We start from the raw sequence: 16,881 nt of genomic DNA, 5'->3' as shown, positions 1-16,881 counted from the left end.
TCACAGACATCCAACTGCACCTTTGAGAAACTATAAAGTTTATAACGGTACTTGTTGAAAACTGAAATGTGATAACGTGATCTTATTATCACAGCATGATAGGCTCTGGATCAGCAAATTAGAAAGAGGGGCAGATTGCACATCCATAGCCTATATATTCTTATAAAGAACTCACACGTTTGTGAACAACTCTTCTGAAATTCTTCAAGACTCAGAAGGTGTACAAGGTAGGAGTAGTATTATATCTGAAGTCATATTTGATAGTGTCTTTTATATATTTGATATAGTATCAGTGATATCACAGCAACTTCTAACTTAGGACAAAGATCTATTGTAACGTAATCTGCCTTTAGTGCTTCATAAGTTCAATAATACTGCATGTATTAAATCGTTACGTTGATTTGAAACATATCATATAACCACGGTTTTAACAGAAGCATGAACAATAATCGATTATTTTCTATGACTATTAGTTTTTTAGATATTCAATAAATATGTTGATTTTAAACATATCTTTTAACTATAGCAAACTCTTAAACAAATATTTTCGATAAAAACTCAAACAATGAAATTGTTCCTATATTTGTTTATATCATTTGTTATGAAAAACGTTTGTTTTTTCTTATAGAAGTTACGTGATTTTACTGTAGCCTTTGTATGACGTTTTTAGAGATATTTGTTTGTTTGTTGGTTCCTATGTTTCACGAGGCACGAGGAGTTTTAAAATACTGCTCTTAAAAGCTGCCATTTTGAAATTATTGAGAAGTTTGAAAAGTAAAGTAAAACATTTTTATTTCTTCGTCGTTTGTACTAAAGCAAGCTTTACAATGTGTATTGTGTGTGACACTTGTTCTTTACAATGTGTATTGTGTGTGACACTTGTTCTTTACAATGTGTATTGTGTGTGACACTTGTTCTTTACAATGTGTATTGTGTGTGACACTTGTTCTTTACAATGTGTATTGTGTATAATACTTGTCCTTTCAAATTATTAAAATAATAATTATAAATAAGCAGCTTTATTCGCAATTTTCAAAATGCGATACATTTTAAGAAATAGTTTGTTACTCGTATAATCGCCCCTCGATAGTACAACGGTAAGTCTACGGAGTTACAACGCTAAAATCAGAAGTTCGATTCACTTTGGTGTGCCCAGCAGTTAGCTCGATGTGGTTTTGCTATGAGAAAAGCACACAAACCTACAACTCTTAGCTGATAGCATAATTGTTAATATTATAATTGTTCAGGAACTGAAATCATGGAAAACATTTCAATTAAATGTATTAAAATGATAAAGTGTGTCTTGTCTGTCCATAGACATCAGTTTCCGTAGTGACACCAGGAGGGTAAATAGTTCAAATTTAGCCACATGAAAACATGCTGAAAAAAAGATAAATTTCCTTTGTTGGGTCACCAGACAAAGCATAATTCCGTCCTCTCTGTTAGCCTTAAACCAACACATTCTTTAAGTTGTGTTCGGATCTTTTCATACAACCAAAAGCGAGTTATAACACCTAGTATGTTTTAATTTCTTCTGAGAGTCCATAGAATATGTCATCCAGCAATACTTCAATATGATCTTAAAATTATTCTATATTTTCAAAGAACTCCACATTTCACAATATTTCACTTCAACTCGCTGTCATAGAGCAATGAAAGCCTGATCCATAAAGACAGGATAAAATTAACAAACAACATTACGAAATATATTTATATTGGCAACAACACAAATACAGAACCCCTAAAAGATAGCTTTAGAACTACATAGTGAACATTTTTAACAGTAAGCTAACTTAAACACTTGTGAAAAATGTTATATAAATGAAACCGGAAGAAGTGTTGAAACATACACATAAACACATTAATTATGGAAAGGTTGACAATGCTTGTTTTTGTATGAAATATTCTGTCATCCAACTGATCGGAAACCAAGAATATCTTATTTATTTTATTAATCCAGTGACCATGAAAAACTGAATGGTTAAAATTGTCTGAATGAGAAAGTTGTTTAATTTGAACGCCTTCCAAAAGATCACTTTAAGCTAAACAGCTTTGAGACCTCCTGTGTTCTCAAATAAAGTCAAAGTTCTGGGACTACGTAGAGGTTTATATGTTGACTACAAGTATTGTTTTCTTACCAACAGACGACATGAGACTAAAAAGGTAAACACAGATATTTTGAAACTAGTTTTTTTTTTTTAAATATCAAGACATTTCTAAAAGTTTGTTACATAAAGCTCTGAACACTTACCGCAAAGCTCAGACTTTACTGTAAGATAAAGAAACGAACTGAAACTGAGATTAACTTTTATATTTCAACGAAAAAACCCTGTTTTTACCTATCATCGTGTCTCTGAATATTACGTTATGGAGAGTAGCTTGTTTGTTTTCAATTTCGCGCAAACCCACATGAGGGTTATCTGCGCTGGTCGTTCCTATTTTAGTAGTATTAGAGGGAAGGCATCTAGTCGTTACCACCCGCCACCAACTGTTGGACTACTCTTTTACCAACGAATAGTAGATTGGGCGTCACATTATAACATCCACACGGCTGAAAGAGAGAGAATGTTTGGAACCCGTCACCCTTAAATTACGAGTGGAGTGTTTTAACCACCTGGCTATGCCGGGTTTTTTAGAATAGTAAGGTACGTGATTTGTATAAATAATAGAAAGCTTAAATATTTCTATCTTTAGCATTTGTTCAAACACCTGATGAATTTTCGTGAAACTATTCAGATACATTCCTAGATTAATGTTGAAGTGTCTAATTTGATTTTTTTTTCTATTTTAGGATCCCCTACTTTCTCCTCTTCAGTAAGTCTGTGAGCTTTTAATGCTAAAAAGTCGACCTTATATAATTGCAGTAGACAGAGAACAAATAGTTCTTTATGTGGTTTTATGCTTAAAAGCAAATAAACAAATAAAAAAACTATCTTAGCCTTCACATCAAAACGATTTTAAAAACAAATTTCTAACAATATCTCTTCTGAACAAGCACTTACAATGTTGTATCTTATAATCATCTTTTAGAAAACATGTTAGTTGGCAGAGCTAAATAAAGATATCTATATGAAACATAAACGTTTTAAGTGTTTACCCTATAAAGTAGATTTAGTTTGTTTCATTTATTTGTTCAATAATCTAACCTTAAGGAAGAAGTCAGTTTAACTTGCTTTTAATACTTTTATTATTTGAAAATAGTTCATATGTATATTATGTCTTCAGGTTCAATGATATGTTTGTGATAATAGATTTATTTTAGAGTTTAGATTGTTGTTGGCTTTCTAATTTGTAATGGTGTTTATTATAAGACTAGAATAATAGCACGCAAATTAATTAAATCAAATATATTTTAGCATGAATCCATTAGTAGATCAGTATATATCCAGGAGGCCATCAATGAATTTGGACTGGATTAATTCCAAACTGCCTTTTCATAAAGCACGAATGACTTGGTCAAAAGAGGAGAATATCTTAGATTTCGGTTGTGGTCCAGGAACAATAACTCGAGATATATTGCTACCACAATGTGTCAATTTGAAGAAACTTATCGGTGTTGACATCCAACCAGTGTTTGTTGAATACGCCAAGAAGACATTCAACCATGAAAAGATTGAATACCGAGAGATAAATTTAATGCAGAGGTAATGTTATTATAATAATACATCATCATCATACAATAATGGAACTCTTGTTTATATGATATTGAAAAAACTTTTCTATTACGCGACCTGCAACCCCAACTTCGAGAAATTTTTATTCTGTTCACATGCAGGTTTGCAACAGGAGTCACGATTTTTCTGTTTCGACTACGTTTCCAGTCACGGATAATTTTATTTTTCTCCTTTTTCAGGGTGCAGATATGACGTCATGAAGACGTCACACACGGATCTAATGCACCAGCGCCACGGGTAATCTGGTAGTTATTATAATACCTAAACTGTTTTTTACCTAACTGTACAAGTATCATCACTTTAAGAATCATCACGCTCGGCCCGACATGATCAGGTGGTTAGGGTACCCAAATCGTAACCTAAGGGTCACGGGTTTGAATTCCCATCACCACAAATATACTCGACCTTTCAGCAGTAGGAGCATTATAATATAACGTTCAATCCCACTAATCATTAGTAAAATAGTAGCCCAACATTTGGCCATAGGTGATGATGACTAACTGCTTTTCCTCTAGTCTTACACTGCTAAATTAGGGACGGCTAGCGCAGATATCCCTCAAGTAGCTTTGCACGAAATTCTAAACAAACCAAACTTAAACTGCAGTGAAACAAGATAAATTAGATTATCCTAGCATAGTTGTTTTTCATGATTTTTATGCTAAGATACGAGACTTTCCAGACGTTCTTGCAATTGCTGTTTAAATTTAGAAGTTTATAAGACGGGTATGCTTGTAATCTGAAAAAAAATCGATAGAAGAAAACTGAATCTCGTGTAAGAAAAATTTTGTAACAACAAAAATGTTTCACAAATTAAACGTGTTCGTTTTACTATGTATCAGAATTAACATGATTGAGGAAATTTTGAAATTTGAATTATAACATTATTAAAATATTTCACTTTTCCTCCTGTTGCTGATTGTGGTTTCTAGGAATTTGTATTTATTACGTGAAACAGAGCGAAATAGGAAATTTGTGGGATTACTGTTTTGAGCTAAATTATATTAAAGTTAATCCAGCTCAGGAGTTAACCATCCAGAGTGTCACAATTAATACATTTAATTGAACTTAGGGGTTAACCATCCAGAATGTCACAATTAATACAGTTAATTGAACTTAGGGGTTAACCATCCAGAATGTCACAATTAATACAGTTTATTGAACTTAGGGGTAAACCATCCAGAATGTCACAATTCAGAAGAAATTTTGCTCCCTTGTGGCACAGCAGTATGCCTATGGACTCACACCACCAGAAACCGGGTTCCGATACCCGTGATGGACAGAGCACGGATAGTTCATTGTATAGCTTTGCGCTTAATTCCAAACAAACGAACAAACATTACAATTTTAATACTATTAATACCAGAGCTCATTCGGCTGCTGGACATGTAGCACAAAATATTTCGGTAAAAACCTAATTATATCAGTCATTTATGAGACATCAGTTGTTATGGATTGTATTGGCTTCTGTACCGTTCTGGGTTGCATGCCCAGGCGACCCGATGAACTCTGGTCTTGTTTGTTTGTTTTTTAATTTTGCGCAGAGCTGCACGAGGGTTATCTGCACTAGCCGTCCCTAAGTTAGCAGTGTAAGACTAGAAGAAAGGCAGTTAGTCATCATCACCGCCAACTCTTGGGCAACTCTTTTACCAACGAATAGTAGGATAGACTGCCACATTAAAAAGACTCCATGGCTGAAAGGGCGAGCATGTTTGATGTGACAAGAAATCGAACCCACAACCCTTAGATTACGAATCTAGCGTCCTAACCACTTGGCCATACGAAACCTTTTGGTAGTGATCAAAATAACTAGTTAATAGTGGCTTGCGGCACATGAGGTGAATAGTTGAAATCTGCTGTTTACTTGTATATAGCCAGAAGAAATATCTGTTAAGATTATTATTATCTTCACTGTGTTGTAACATCACATAAACTGACGAAATACAGACCAAGCGTCGCCGATCTTTAACTTTATATATCGTTATGAATGACGTAACTTGTTCATAAGTTGGCTCTGAGCTTGAAATTATTTCCATTGGGATAAACTAAGCTAAACTGATTAAAACATTAATAAATATTACATGAATTCTTAATGTGTATAATGCCCAAGCTTTAGTAAGAAATAATTAGAAAGGATAATTCAATTTCAAAGAAAACTTGGAATGAGACTATCCGCCATTTTTTTTGAATAGTTATTTAGCACATTTATACATTTGAAGAATATTATGTAAAAGGTTTTCTTTCAGAAAAATATAGCAGCTATAAAACATGTGTTAATTATACACAAAAATAAGTCCCTTAGTGGGGCAGTGGTAAGTTTACGGACTTACAGTACAAGAATCCGGGATTTGATTCCACGTGGTGCACACAGTAGATAGCTTAGTGTGACTTTGCTCTAAGACAAATAAAACGATAATTGAAAAGAGTACAGGTGAATTTAGAAAAAGATTATATACTATTTAGGCACAACTACCCATAACTTCTGATCAAAGCATTTTACTTACGTAGATCAAGACTAAAAGTCTCTAGTTTATTTAGAGGTGAATTTGTAGCACGTACAACATATGTTATGTAGTCATCCTTTGGTAGTCACTTTAGGATTGAAAATTATGTTTTCATACATGTAAACTACCTATTTCCTAGACTTCTTTGTATTTGTTTGTTTTTCAATTTCGCGAAAAGCTACACGAGGGCTACCTATGCTAGCTGTCCCTAATTTGAAGTTTAAGACTAGAGGGGAGGCAGCTAGTCATCACCACTCACTACCAGCTCTTGGGCTACTCTTTTACTAACGAATAGTATGATTGATCGCAACATTATAGCGCCCTCACGGCTGAAAGGGCAAGTAGGTATGGTGCAACCGGGATTCGAACCCCCGACCCTCAGATTACGAGTGGAATGCCTTAGCCCACATTGCCATGCTGGGCCCTCTTTGCATTTAAGTTTCATTTCTATTAGTTTTTACCTGTGTAGAAATATTTTTACTGCTGTTTTGGATTTTCTTGCAGGATTCCACCAGAATGGGAGGGGACATTTCACAAGATATTCTCGCTCTTTTCTATTCACTGTGTCAAAGATACCTCAAAACTTTTAAAGGTCTTTCATCGTTTATTGAAACCAGGTGGTTATTTACTTGCATTGGGTATATGTACAGAAGAATTGTTAAGCAGTGTAAAAGATATGTCAAAACTGCCACAGTGGATGGAGTACATACAGGTGAGGCCAGATAACTCTAAATCTGTTGACATTTTTTCTGTGCCATAAAGAACGTTTTTATAACAAACAAATTTTATTGAATAAAATATTATTCTAACGTATTTTACAATAAGTGCAGTAAATAGTTAGAGTGTATTATGTTATATTAGTCAGAGGTTTGGATTTGATATTTAATGCAGTTCTTCCTTTCGATTTTGTTTTAATTTACTTGGTTTGTCTCTATCAGTATTAATTTTTCTTCTCTCTCTCTTTATATATACATATATATGTATCAAAGGTGAACAATATATTTTACTTGGAATAATATTATTAGAATTAAATAAGTCTAGTCAACACAACTTACCACTCCTTCGTGAACTATTTTCTACTCCATGATTACTGCGACCGACTTCGTAGCGAGTCTGTAATATCAGAGGTTCGATTCCCCTCGGTCGACTCAGCAGATATTTCCATGTGGTTTTGCTATAAGAGAACACACACAGTTATTAATACAACCAACACATACTTTAACTCAACATTGTTTTTTTGGTACGTAAGTCCTAGGCTCTAAGCTGCACAATATTGATGTCTATCCTAACATGACCGTGATATTAAAGTAAACGAACTACAAATCAACACTCAGGATATATAAAGTAAAAGTGCAGTAATATTAAAGCAAATATGTATTTTTCTTTAACATTGTCTCCCTAAAGCGTTCTACATTTACAAAGTGTTTTTTATCACTTGTAATTTCAAAATTAATAACGGCTAACAAATAATAGTTCTCGGGTAATTTCGCACGGAAATAAACAACGTATTACTTTTCTGTAATTGAAGAAGAAGATAATTTTATCCAATTAATTACACTGTAATTAAGAAATGAGGTAGTGCGTCAAATTCAAACATTGTAATAGTTTTAGAGTGTTGTATTTAATAAAGCTAGGTGTTTTATCGAAAGCTTCTAACAATAGGGTTATTTTAATATTATTTAATTAATGATTAGTCTACACAACTTTTTCTGACATTAGATAGATAATAAAAACATCTACCATTCGTATAGAGTATCAGATAAATTATAAAACCCACGTTAAAACCTTTAGTAAAATAACAAAAACAGTTTATATTTATATGTTTTAGTTAAATAACCATAATAATAATTTTTTCATGACGCTCTATTAGTTAAATAATATTTTTTTGTAATTTATACGTTTTATAAGTTAAATAATAAAACAGACGACGCAAAAATCTACCATTTAAATGATGAAAATATATTAATGTGCTGTCAGCTAAAGAATGTGTTGATGAGTTAAATTAATTTCAAAATATTAGATTTAATTTTTTCAGAATGTAGAAAACTTCTTTTGGGTAGTTTATGACTGCAGCGACCCTTATGGTACAACTAAGAAGCTAGCAGATGAGTGTGGGTTTGATACTGACTTCTTTGCCCTAACGCCTCAAACTCAAGTATTTAGTTCGAAAAGCCAATACATACGTAAGTATGATTAACGAATTATTGCTTTAGAAACTGAAAACAGCAAGGGCACTTAACTTGTGATTTAGTCTAACCTAACCAGGATAATTTATTTCAAATAGGAACATTGATTCCAGAAAACAAAACACACAGAAATACGTAACAATGTAAATTTGGAGACGTACTCTAGTTCATTTCATTTCAAATAGTTTTTTGTTATTATATATATAAAACGCTACAAACACGAGGACACTCTTATAAGTTTCACTGGAATGGAAAAGAGTGGTAACTGTTGTTAAACGTAAGAGAATTAGTGATAGAGTAGAATAGTGATGTGAATACATTTAGCGAACACTGATATTACATATTGTATTGGGCTCGGCATGGTCTAGCGTGTCAAGGCGTGCGACTCGTAATCTGAGGGTCGCGGGTTCGAATCCTCGTCGCGACAAACATGCTCGCCCTTTCAGCCGTGGGGGCGTTATAATGTGACGGTCAATCCCACTATTCGTTTGTAAAAGAGTAGCCCAAGAGTTGGCGTTGGGTGGTGATGACTAGCTGCCTTCCCTCTAGTCTTACACTGCTAAATTAGGGACGGCTAGAGCAGATAGCCCTCAAGTAGCTTTGTGCGAAATTCAAAAACAAAACAAACATATTGTATTATCACTGTTGGAATGAATGGATACTGCTACATTTTCATGCTCTTATTTAGGTTTGAACATGTTCCAGCCTGGCACAGTCTGGCTTCAATATTCTGCAAGTTCGTTCAGTTTATGATGACTGCTTAAGGATTAGGTTTGATATTTCAATGTAGCCTCTTCCTTTGCGGGTCTGGCATGGCCAGGTGGTAAGAGCGCTCGACTCGCAATTTGAGGATCGGGAATTCGAAGCTCCGCCACACCAAACATGTTCATTTTTTCACCCGTGGGAGCGTTATAATGTGCGGACAATCCCACTATTCTTTGGTAAAAAGTAGCATAAGAGTTGGCGGTGGGTAGTGATGACTAGCTGCCTTCTCTCTATTCTTACACTGCTAATTTATGGATGGCTAGCGCAGATACCCTCCTGTAATTTTACGCGAAATTTAAAAAAACAAACAAATAAACTTCTCTTGCAATCCGAAATATGGTTTGTAAGGCTAAAATAGATCCTCTAAAAACGAAAAGAACAATAAAAGTTTCAGTCACGATTCTTGGACTCAATTTGTTACCTTTAAGACACCGTATAATAAGGATGATTTAGGTAATTATTTTATAAAGTAATATTTCAAAAATAATATTTTATAGTTGAATTATTTTCTATTAATTTTACCATAATTTAATTTTCACAAACCACAGATTCGACCATTACTCATTCGTATCCAATCATCAACATTCCATTGATGAAGGTATTTCTATTAAGACGAAGCATTTACTTTGGAGTGAAATATGTTGTCACAATATATATATCCCAGCTCTTCTATAAAATACTTCCTTGTGAAACAAGGCGTTCTACCCGCTCATATCAGAAAGAACACAATCTTCTGTTAAAAGAATTTCCAATATTCTTATAAGCAAATGAGCACGTGAACCATCGTTGCGACTGTTTGATGTATTATATTTTCAGACTGTCAATAGCATATATTTTCTCTTCCTTTATTTTTCAGCCCTCAGATATTTCACACCGCTGTTGTGTCTAGTGTACACTTCATATTGTTCTTGAAAAATCAGAAGTGTGCAGAAAAATTTATTAATATATTCACCATTAAGTTTAAATACCTGTTACTTATATATTTGCCATTGTTAAACTACTTGATGCTGACCATTAGGTTAAACTACATATTTGCTATAAAATTAAAATACTTGATGTTCATATGTTTACAGTTACGTAAGTTAAAGTTTTTTGGTTCTGGATAAATTAATTTTTTATAGTTATCAACTTTATAGTGTTTTGAAATTCCCTGCCTTATATATTGTACGAAAATAGAATGTTTGACTTTCATATACATTCATATTTCGTCAAAAATATATAACTAAATGATATATCATGTTTATTATTTTTAATTTTATAGAATTTTGTGAATCCATTATGCCTGAAGCCATCATGAAACGAATACCCTCAGAAAAGTTAGAGGATTTCTGGGCAGACTGGTGTGAAATGGCTCAGAAATACAAAGTAAACTTTAAAGCTGATGGAACAGTTTTAAGAGAAGTCACAATGTTGGAAATGTGTCTAATATCTAAAATTTAAAATGTGAATTTTTATCTCCTGATTTCATAACTAAACATATATATATATATATATATATATATATATATATAAAATCACTAGAATAAATATCCTTATGCTTAAACATTTATTGAAAATAACAACACGCGCGTATCCAAAATCAAACTACCAAGAAGACGTAGGAAGCTGCCATAGTATTTTCTCAATATTTCACATTTTGGTTACAGCCTAGATGACTACCGTCTTTATTAATACAGTTGTGTTTTATTGTCTGGTTTTGATTGATATATAAATTGTTAGTGGTTTGAAGTAACAAGATTGAAATTCTTAATTAATTAATGGAAAACGAAAATAAGAAAGATTTATAAACATTTACGTTCAACTCCCCAGCTTTCAATTTTTGACTCATCTCTTCGAGAAGAAAGTATGTGACTAGAAAGAATTACATAGTCTTTATTATCACTAAATCAGATACTTGATGAAAACTTGTCTCTATACTTCAAGTAAAATAAATATTTTTTTGACATTGCATTTGCTTAATAAAAGAGAGTAAATTGGTATTATGCAAACAAGGTCATATGTGTTGCATCGGAATAGCATTCGGTAATTTTTGAGTAACGAATAAACCTTTTCTTAAAATACATCTTTGTTACGTCCTTTTAAATGTAATATTGCGTTATTTACAAATTACATTTCATCACACATAAATACGTGAATTGGAAACTTTTCAGTTTTCATTTTTTAGGTCTTTCAATGACAAATGCCGCTATAGTTCATGTATTAGAATACTTAAAGTATCGAATTAAGCTGGAGTTATCGCTGTGTTGTTCAGTATCAAAGGCTGCTACAGTTCATATAATAAAAAGCTTCAAGAATCAGTTCTAGAGCTATTTTTAAGAACGTTCGGGTGAATTTATTTTCCGAGTTCGCCAAACCTTATTGAGATTTTGCTATGTTGCTACCACTAGATAGCCCTGTTGCAGCATAATGTATCATAAACTGTCCCTAACTAAGCCATTAACATTACTAAAAAAAACTCAAAAATTTACTCTTTTGACATAGTGAAAGGTATAACTTTTATTATTAGATGCAGTTTAATTACCATCTGTCTATATATTTATTATCACAGAATCAGGTACTTGATGGAAAACTGTTTCCTATACTTCAACTAAAAATATTTTAAAACTTCATTTGTTTAAAAAAGAAAATAAATTACTGTTATTCAAACAACATATCATTAAATTGTAGCAGAAAGTGTCTGAAATGAAATGTTGGGTCATTTACATTTGAAAACTGATTACATTGTATTTGTAAAATTAACTTTTTACGGGGCTTTAACAACAGAATAAATATAATAAACCTATCTGTAACACGTGTTCCAAAATTTTCTTTTCCAAACGTGTGTTGTTATTCCATGTACCAGTTCTTTAGTTTTTTTATCTATATTGTTTATACATATAAAAATATGTATACGAATATCACTTGATTATTGTTTAAAACACACGAGTGTAAGCACATCAATAGTAAGGGCGAAACCATTGTGATACAACACTAGAGGACGCTACGTACGTGCGGAACTCTGCAATGGGAGGGGTTGAGACAAATTCATAGCGCTAACTTGTTTTATGTTTTTATTTTGCAGTTTTACCCGTTATACGCTATATATAAATAAAATAAAATAAAAACTTCCGATTACGATGAAGCAGTTGATTATTTTTTTAAAGGTAACAACATGGAAAAAATAATGCTGAGAACGTAATTATAAAATTCGCTGGACATATTAGAAACAGAACTACGCATATAATAAGAGCATCGCTGTCATTGCAGAATACATATTAATCTGATTGGATTATGAGCGTCCTAGGCATTTTAAACTCATCGCAAATCGAGAACTGGTCCTAACGTAAGGACAATTCTGTGCAATAAACTGCAGTCTAACTGCTGTTTTGCAAACAGATAAACATGAACACGAGGAATTTTGAATTTCATCAATATATATATATGTTTGAAATTCACACAAGATAATGCCAAAATTCCTTACATTTCAACTGACTTTTCTTGTACTTAACTACCAATGTAAAAAGCAAGTTATTGAATGTGCACGATGTCTTCTAATATTCCAAAGTGAACATTACTGTCACTTTTACCAGAACTGGTGAAAATATTCCTGTACTCATCAGGATAATGCTACTCAGGAATATAATATTAATGGAACAGAGTTTGTTAAAACGAATTAATAAATATGAAAAACAAAAGTTGTGGTACTTGTAACTCTTTTTGGCAGGATTACAGTAACTTAATCTATGAGACCATTTTTTGTCATTTTTATTAACTACATTTTTGTGCGCCAGCAATACCAAGTGTGGGGCGCACTTATATCCGATTCGATTTTATTACTCATTATAATTACTACCAGCCTACCCTCAAATTGGAATTATTTTAGACATAATTAGAATTAATCTGCTAGACCTTGGGCGTAATTAAAGAGATCAGTCAAAATTGTTGGACCTCCTGGGTCCAAAACTGTAATTAGATCTTAAATCTGTCAAGAGATGACATAGTTATGAGCCAAAAGTTAGTAGTTGAAAATACAATAACCAGAAATGAAATAAACAAAAAACTCAGAGCCTTTCTACGATCCGTTATGCCGTAGTTGAAAAGTAAAAATACACAATATTTTACTTTCAGTTCTTCTTTTATGTAACGCCCATGTTAGCAAAGCATGATATATTATAAATCAGTTGCTTTTGACACATAACATTACAATAGGACTAATAATAAATTTTTACCAAGTGTCTTTTTTCTGGTCCTTTGTGTTTTGTATTCCGTGCCAAGGATCTTCTGTCCTATACCAGAGCTTGTCAGATCAGCAACTCTGGACGAATCCTAATGTAATAAAACAAGTTTGTGTTTCTTGTCATGCTGGAGTGTCTGTGTGGAATATTTTTAGTTCTACAAATCATATATAAATATAAATTCATTATGATGAGTAAAATACAACTGAAACACTACACACATAATCACAAGTCGTATTGTTATATTGTATAATATTACACAGACTAGCGTTCTAAACGCCATATTATGTATGAATTTACCATAGCGACATCTGACGTACACGCATTATAATCCACATTTAAGCAATTACAAGTTGACGTCACTGTGTGACCATAAAAAACTGAACACGACTATTGCATAATTATATAGCAATTTCTTGAAACACATTGACAGGCCTTTTGTTTTCAAAGTCCCTCACTAGAACAGTGGTAAGTCTTCGAATTTACAACGCTAAAATCAGGGGTTTGATTCCCCTCACTTGGGCACAGCAGATGGCCCAATGTGGCTTTGCTATGAGAAAAACACATTCATTTTCAAATGAAAAGATTTCGTTTTCCATATCAGTTGTTTGGTTCAGTTTCCAGAACACCTAGACTAAAAATGCTCTATTACGAAGGTTATTTGCTGAATATTTATTTACATGGAAAAGGGGAGATCATGTTATTGCAATCGATTGTTTGAATGACTTCTGGAGCAAAACTATCACAATATGAATAATCAAACCTATAGATATAACCAACAGATTTTTATTGAGAAGGAAACATTGGTGAAGTGTTAAAAGTTTTAAATAAACTGGAAGGGCACATCCCACTCACTTTTCAGTTTGAAGGCCCGGCATGGCCAAGTGTGTTAAAGCGTTCGACTCGTAATCCGAGGGTCGCGGGTTGTAATCCCGGTCACACCAAACATGCTCGCCCTTTCAGCCGTTGGGGCGTTATAATGTGACTCTCAATCCCACTATTCGTTGGTAAAAGAGTAGCCCACGAGTTGAAGGTGGGTGGCGATGACTAGCTGCCTTCCCTCTTGTCTTACACTGCTAAATTATAGCCTTCGAGTAACTTTGCGCGAAATTCTAAACAATTCTCAGTTTTAATTTGTATGCATGAAAACGGCCTGCAGACTGTCGCTATACTTTTTGTAAATGCTCCTTAGTGGCACACAGGGTATATTTGTAGACTTATAACTCTCTAAATCGGGTTTTGATACCTGTGGTGATTAGAGCACAGAAGGTCCATTGTGTAGCTTTGTGTTTACTTTTAAATAAATAAAACAAAGGTTTTGAAATTATCTCTTACGAAAACATACATTGGTAAATATTTCTTACTTTGTAGATTATTTACTTAATATAACATATTGGGACAGCATGAGACCTATTGATCCATCTCGGCTGTTCCACTCTTTAAACGAAATTAGCTTAACACAAAAAAACAACTTAAAACCAGCCTTTTCTATTCATATGCATACCAAGCTTTTTATTTATTATAAAAAACTAATTTAAATTTGCTGCCTCTACAACATCCGAAGGCAATCCATTCCATAGACCAAACATCCTGTTCGGAAAATAAAATTGTCTTAGCTAAAAATGACTCATATCCTGTCGTAATATATACTTATATCCCCTATACATTTTCTTGTGTTTATTATAATTAAAACCTCTTTGCCATTAATCCAGTTTGACTGAACTCCATTAGTAACAACCCTCTGCTTTCTTTCATCTTCTATCCAAATTGCTTACTTTATCCACCATGCTCATAAAAACATTTTTTATTCGGCATCTTGTCAAATATTTTCTGAAAATCCAGATACACTAAGTATACACTTTTACCCTCATCTACATAAGCATCAAGATTTTCACAAAATGTCAAAATATTTGTAAGGCAAGATTTTCCCTCAATGAATCCATGTTGACTATTTAATAAAATTCTAACTATATTAAACTAAATATATTACAAGTGTTTAAAGAGTTAATCATTATAAGAATTATTAATTATCTTTATTTACCTGACTGGCTTTCTAATCGATAAGCAGTACGTTTACGGACTTACAACGCTAAAATCTGGGGTCAAAAAAAAAAAAAGAATATTAACCTTGCTTCTTTTAAAAGCTCAAATTATTTATCAGAAATTGTTTGAAAATTATCACGAATCAAAAGAACATTCCATATTGCACGGCCCGGCATGGCCAGGTGGTTAAGGCACTCGACTCCTAATCTGAGGGTCACGAGTTCGAATCCCCGTCACACCAAAAATGCTCGCCCTTTCAGCCGTGGGGGCGTTATAATGTTTCGGTCAATCCCACTAATCGTTGGTAAAAGAGTAGCCCAAGAGTTGGCGGTGGGTAGTGATGACTAGTTGCTTTCCCTCTAGACTTACACTGCTAAATTAGGTATGGCTAGCGCAGATAGTCCTCGTGTAGCTTTGCGCGAAATTCCAAAACAAACAAACATGCCATATTGCACAAACTTTTGAAATATTAAGTTACTTTAAACTTTTAAATTTATTTGTTACTACTCGAAATTTCTTGAATTAATTTGTTGTTCAATGATTTCACATTTCTCTATAGTCATATATTTCAGCGCTTTTTCTTGCAACTATTTTACGAAAGAAAAATGAAAATTTTGATGTAATTTTATTTTGTTTTCTGTATTCGTTATTTCCAAAACGCATTCATTGCCCATTTATGTTTTGTTTCTAACAAAAAATTAAAAATAGGCTGACAATCGTAATGAGTTTGAGACACGATAATGATTACGAAAGTCACGATTAGAAATCAACCCATGTAAAAAATTAAGGTCATTTGAATCTAATTATTTTACTTCGTTTTCATTAAAGTAAAAAAGAAAGTCGTAAAGGGCTGGTTTAAATTTTTACTTTTTCGAAGAATGCGTATACAAAGACAACCTTGAGGGACCAGGTGATCTCTTGTTGTACGATGCATTATCAATTAATTTTATATATAAACACGCTTATTTTTAAAATATGTATTTTCCTGGTAATTTATTGTAAAGTAATACATTTTGGATTTATTTTATGATAAAAACGTGTGTGGTTTGGTTTGAATTTCGCGCAAAGCTACACGAGGGCTATCTGCGATAGCCATCCCTAATTTAGTAGTGTAAGACTAGAGGGAAAGTAGCTAGTCATCACCACCCACCGTTAATTCTTTGGTTACTCTTTTACCAACGAATAATGGATTGACCGTCACATTATAACACTCCCATGACTGAAAGGGCAGGCATGTTTGGTGTGACAGGGATTTTAACCCGAGACAACTATGAATTTGGCAACTATAAATATTGTTTAGAGATTGAAATATTTATGCCACATAAAATAAAAATATAATAATAACAGGGCGCACTACGTTTATCTCACAAGAACCTTTTTACTGATTAAAATCGTACATCTGTGATATATAAATATTACAATTATTTTGTATAAATTACGTGATAATTTTTGTATTAACATTTTAGTATTATATCGTGTATCCTCCGACAGACGTCGC

At 33.1% G+C, this 16,881-nt stretch overlaps 1 protein-coding gene across 2 annotated transcripts; it reads left to right on the top strand.

Moving 5' to 3' along the window:
• The first annotated feature begins 14 nt into the window (after positions 1-14).
• LOC143256561 (juvenile hormone acid O-methyltransferase-like) lies at positions 15-12,243 on the top strand. Of its 2 annotated transcripts, XM_076513926.1 has the most exons (6): positions 15-227; positions 1,961-2,163; positions 3,357-3,644; positions 6,680-6,887; positions 8,211-8,358; positions 10,388-12,243. In XM_076513926.1, the coding sequence occupies exons 2-6, from the start codon at positions 2,111-2,113 to the stop codon at positions 10,564-10,566; spliced, it is 876 nt and encodes a 291-aa protein (XP_076370041.1). In that variant the 5' UTR covers positions 15-227; positions 1,961-2,110; the 3' UTR covers positions 10,567-12,243. The 2 variants fall into 2 exon arrangements, with proteins under 2 accessions (XP_076370041.1, XP_076370042.1); XM_076513927.1 differs by lacking the exon at positions 1,961-2,163 and having other exon boundaries at positions 21-227.
• The last annotated feature ends 4,638 nt before the right edge of the window (positions 12,244-16,881 follow it).

Source organism: Tachypleus tridentatus, chromosome 7, assembly GCF_004210375.1.
Source record: "Tachypleus tridentatus isolate NWPU-2018 chromosome 7, ASM421037v1, whole genome shotgun sequence".
Classification (NCBI taxonomy): domain Eukaryota; kingdom Metazoa; phylum Arthropoda; class Merostomata; order Xiphosura; family Limulidae; genus Tachypleus; species Tachypleus tridentatus.
This window is presented reverse-complemented; position numbering and strand designations above follow the sequence as displayed.

What these genes read in the sequence shown, in the direction of transcription:
- LOC143256561 (XM_076513926.1), top strand. Translation starts at nt 2,111, where the DNA reads ATGTTGACTACAAGTATTGTTTTCTTACCAACAGACGACATGAGACTA. An exon ending in GACGACATGAGACTAAAAAG is followed by an intron (nt 2,164 to 3,356) that starts GTAAACACAGAT and finishes AATATATTTTAG; the next exon opens with CATGAATCCATTAGTAGATC. An exon ending in AGTGGATGGAGTACATACAG is followed by an intron (nt 6,888 to 8,210) that starts GTGAGGCCAGAT and finishes TAATTTTTTCAG; the next exon opens with AATGTAGAAAACTTCTTTTG.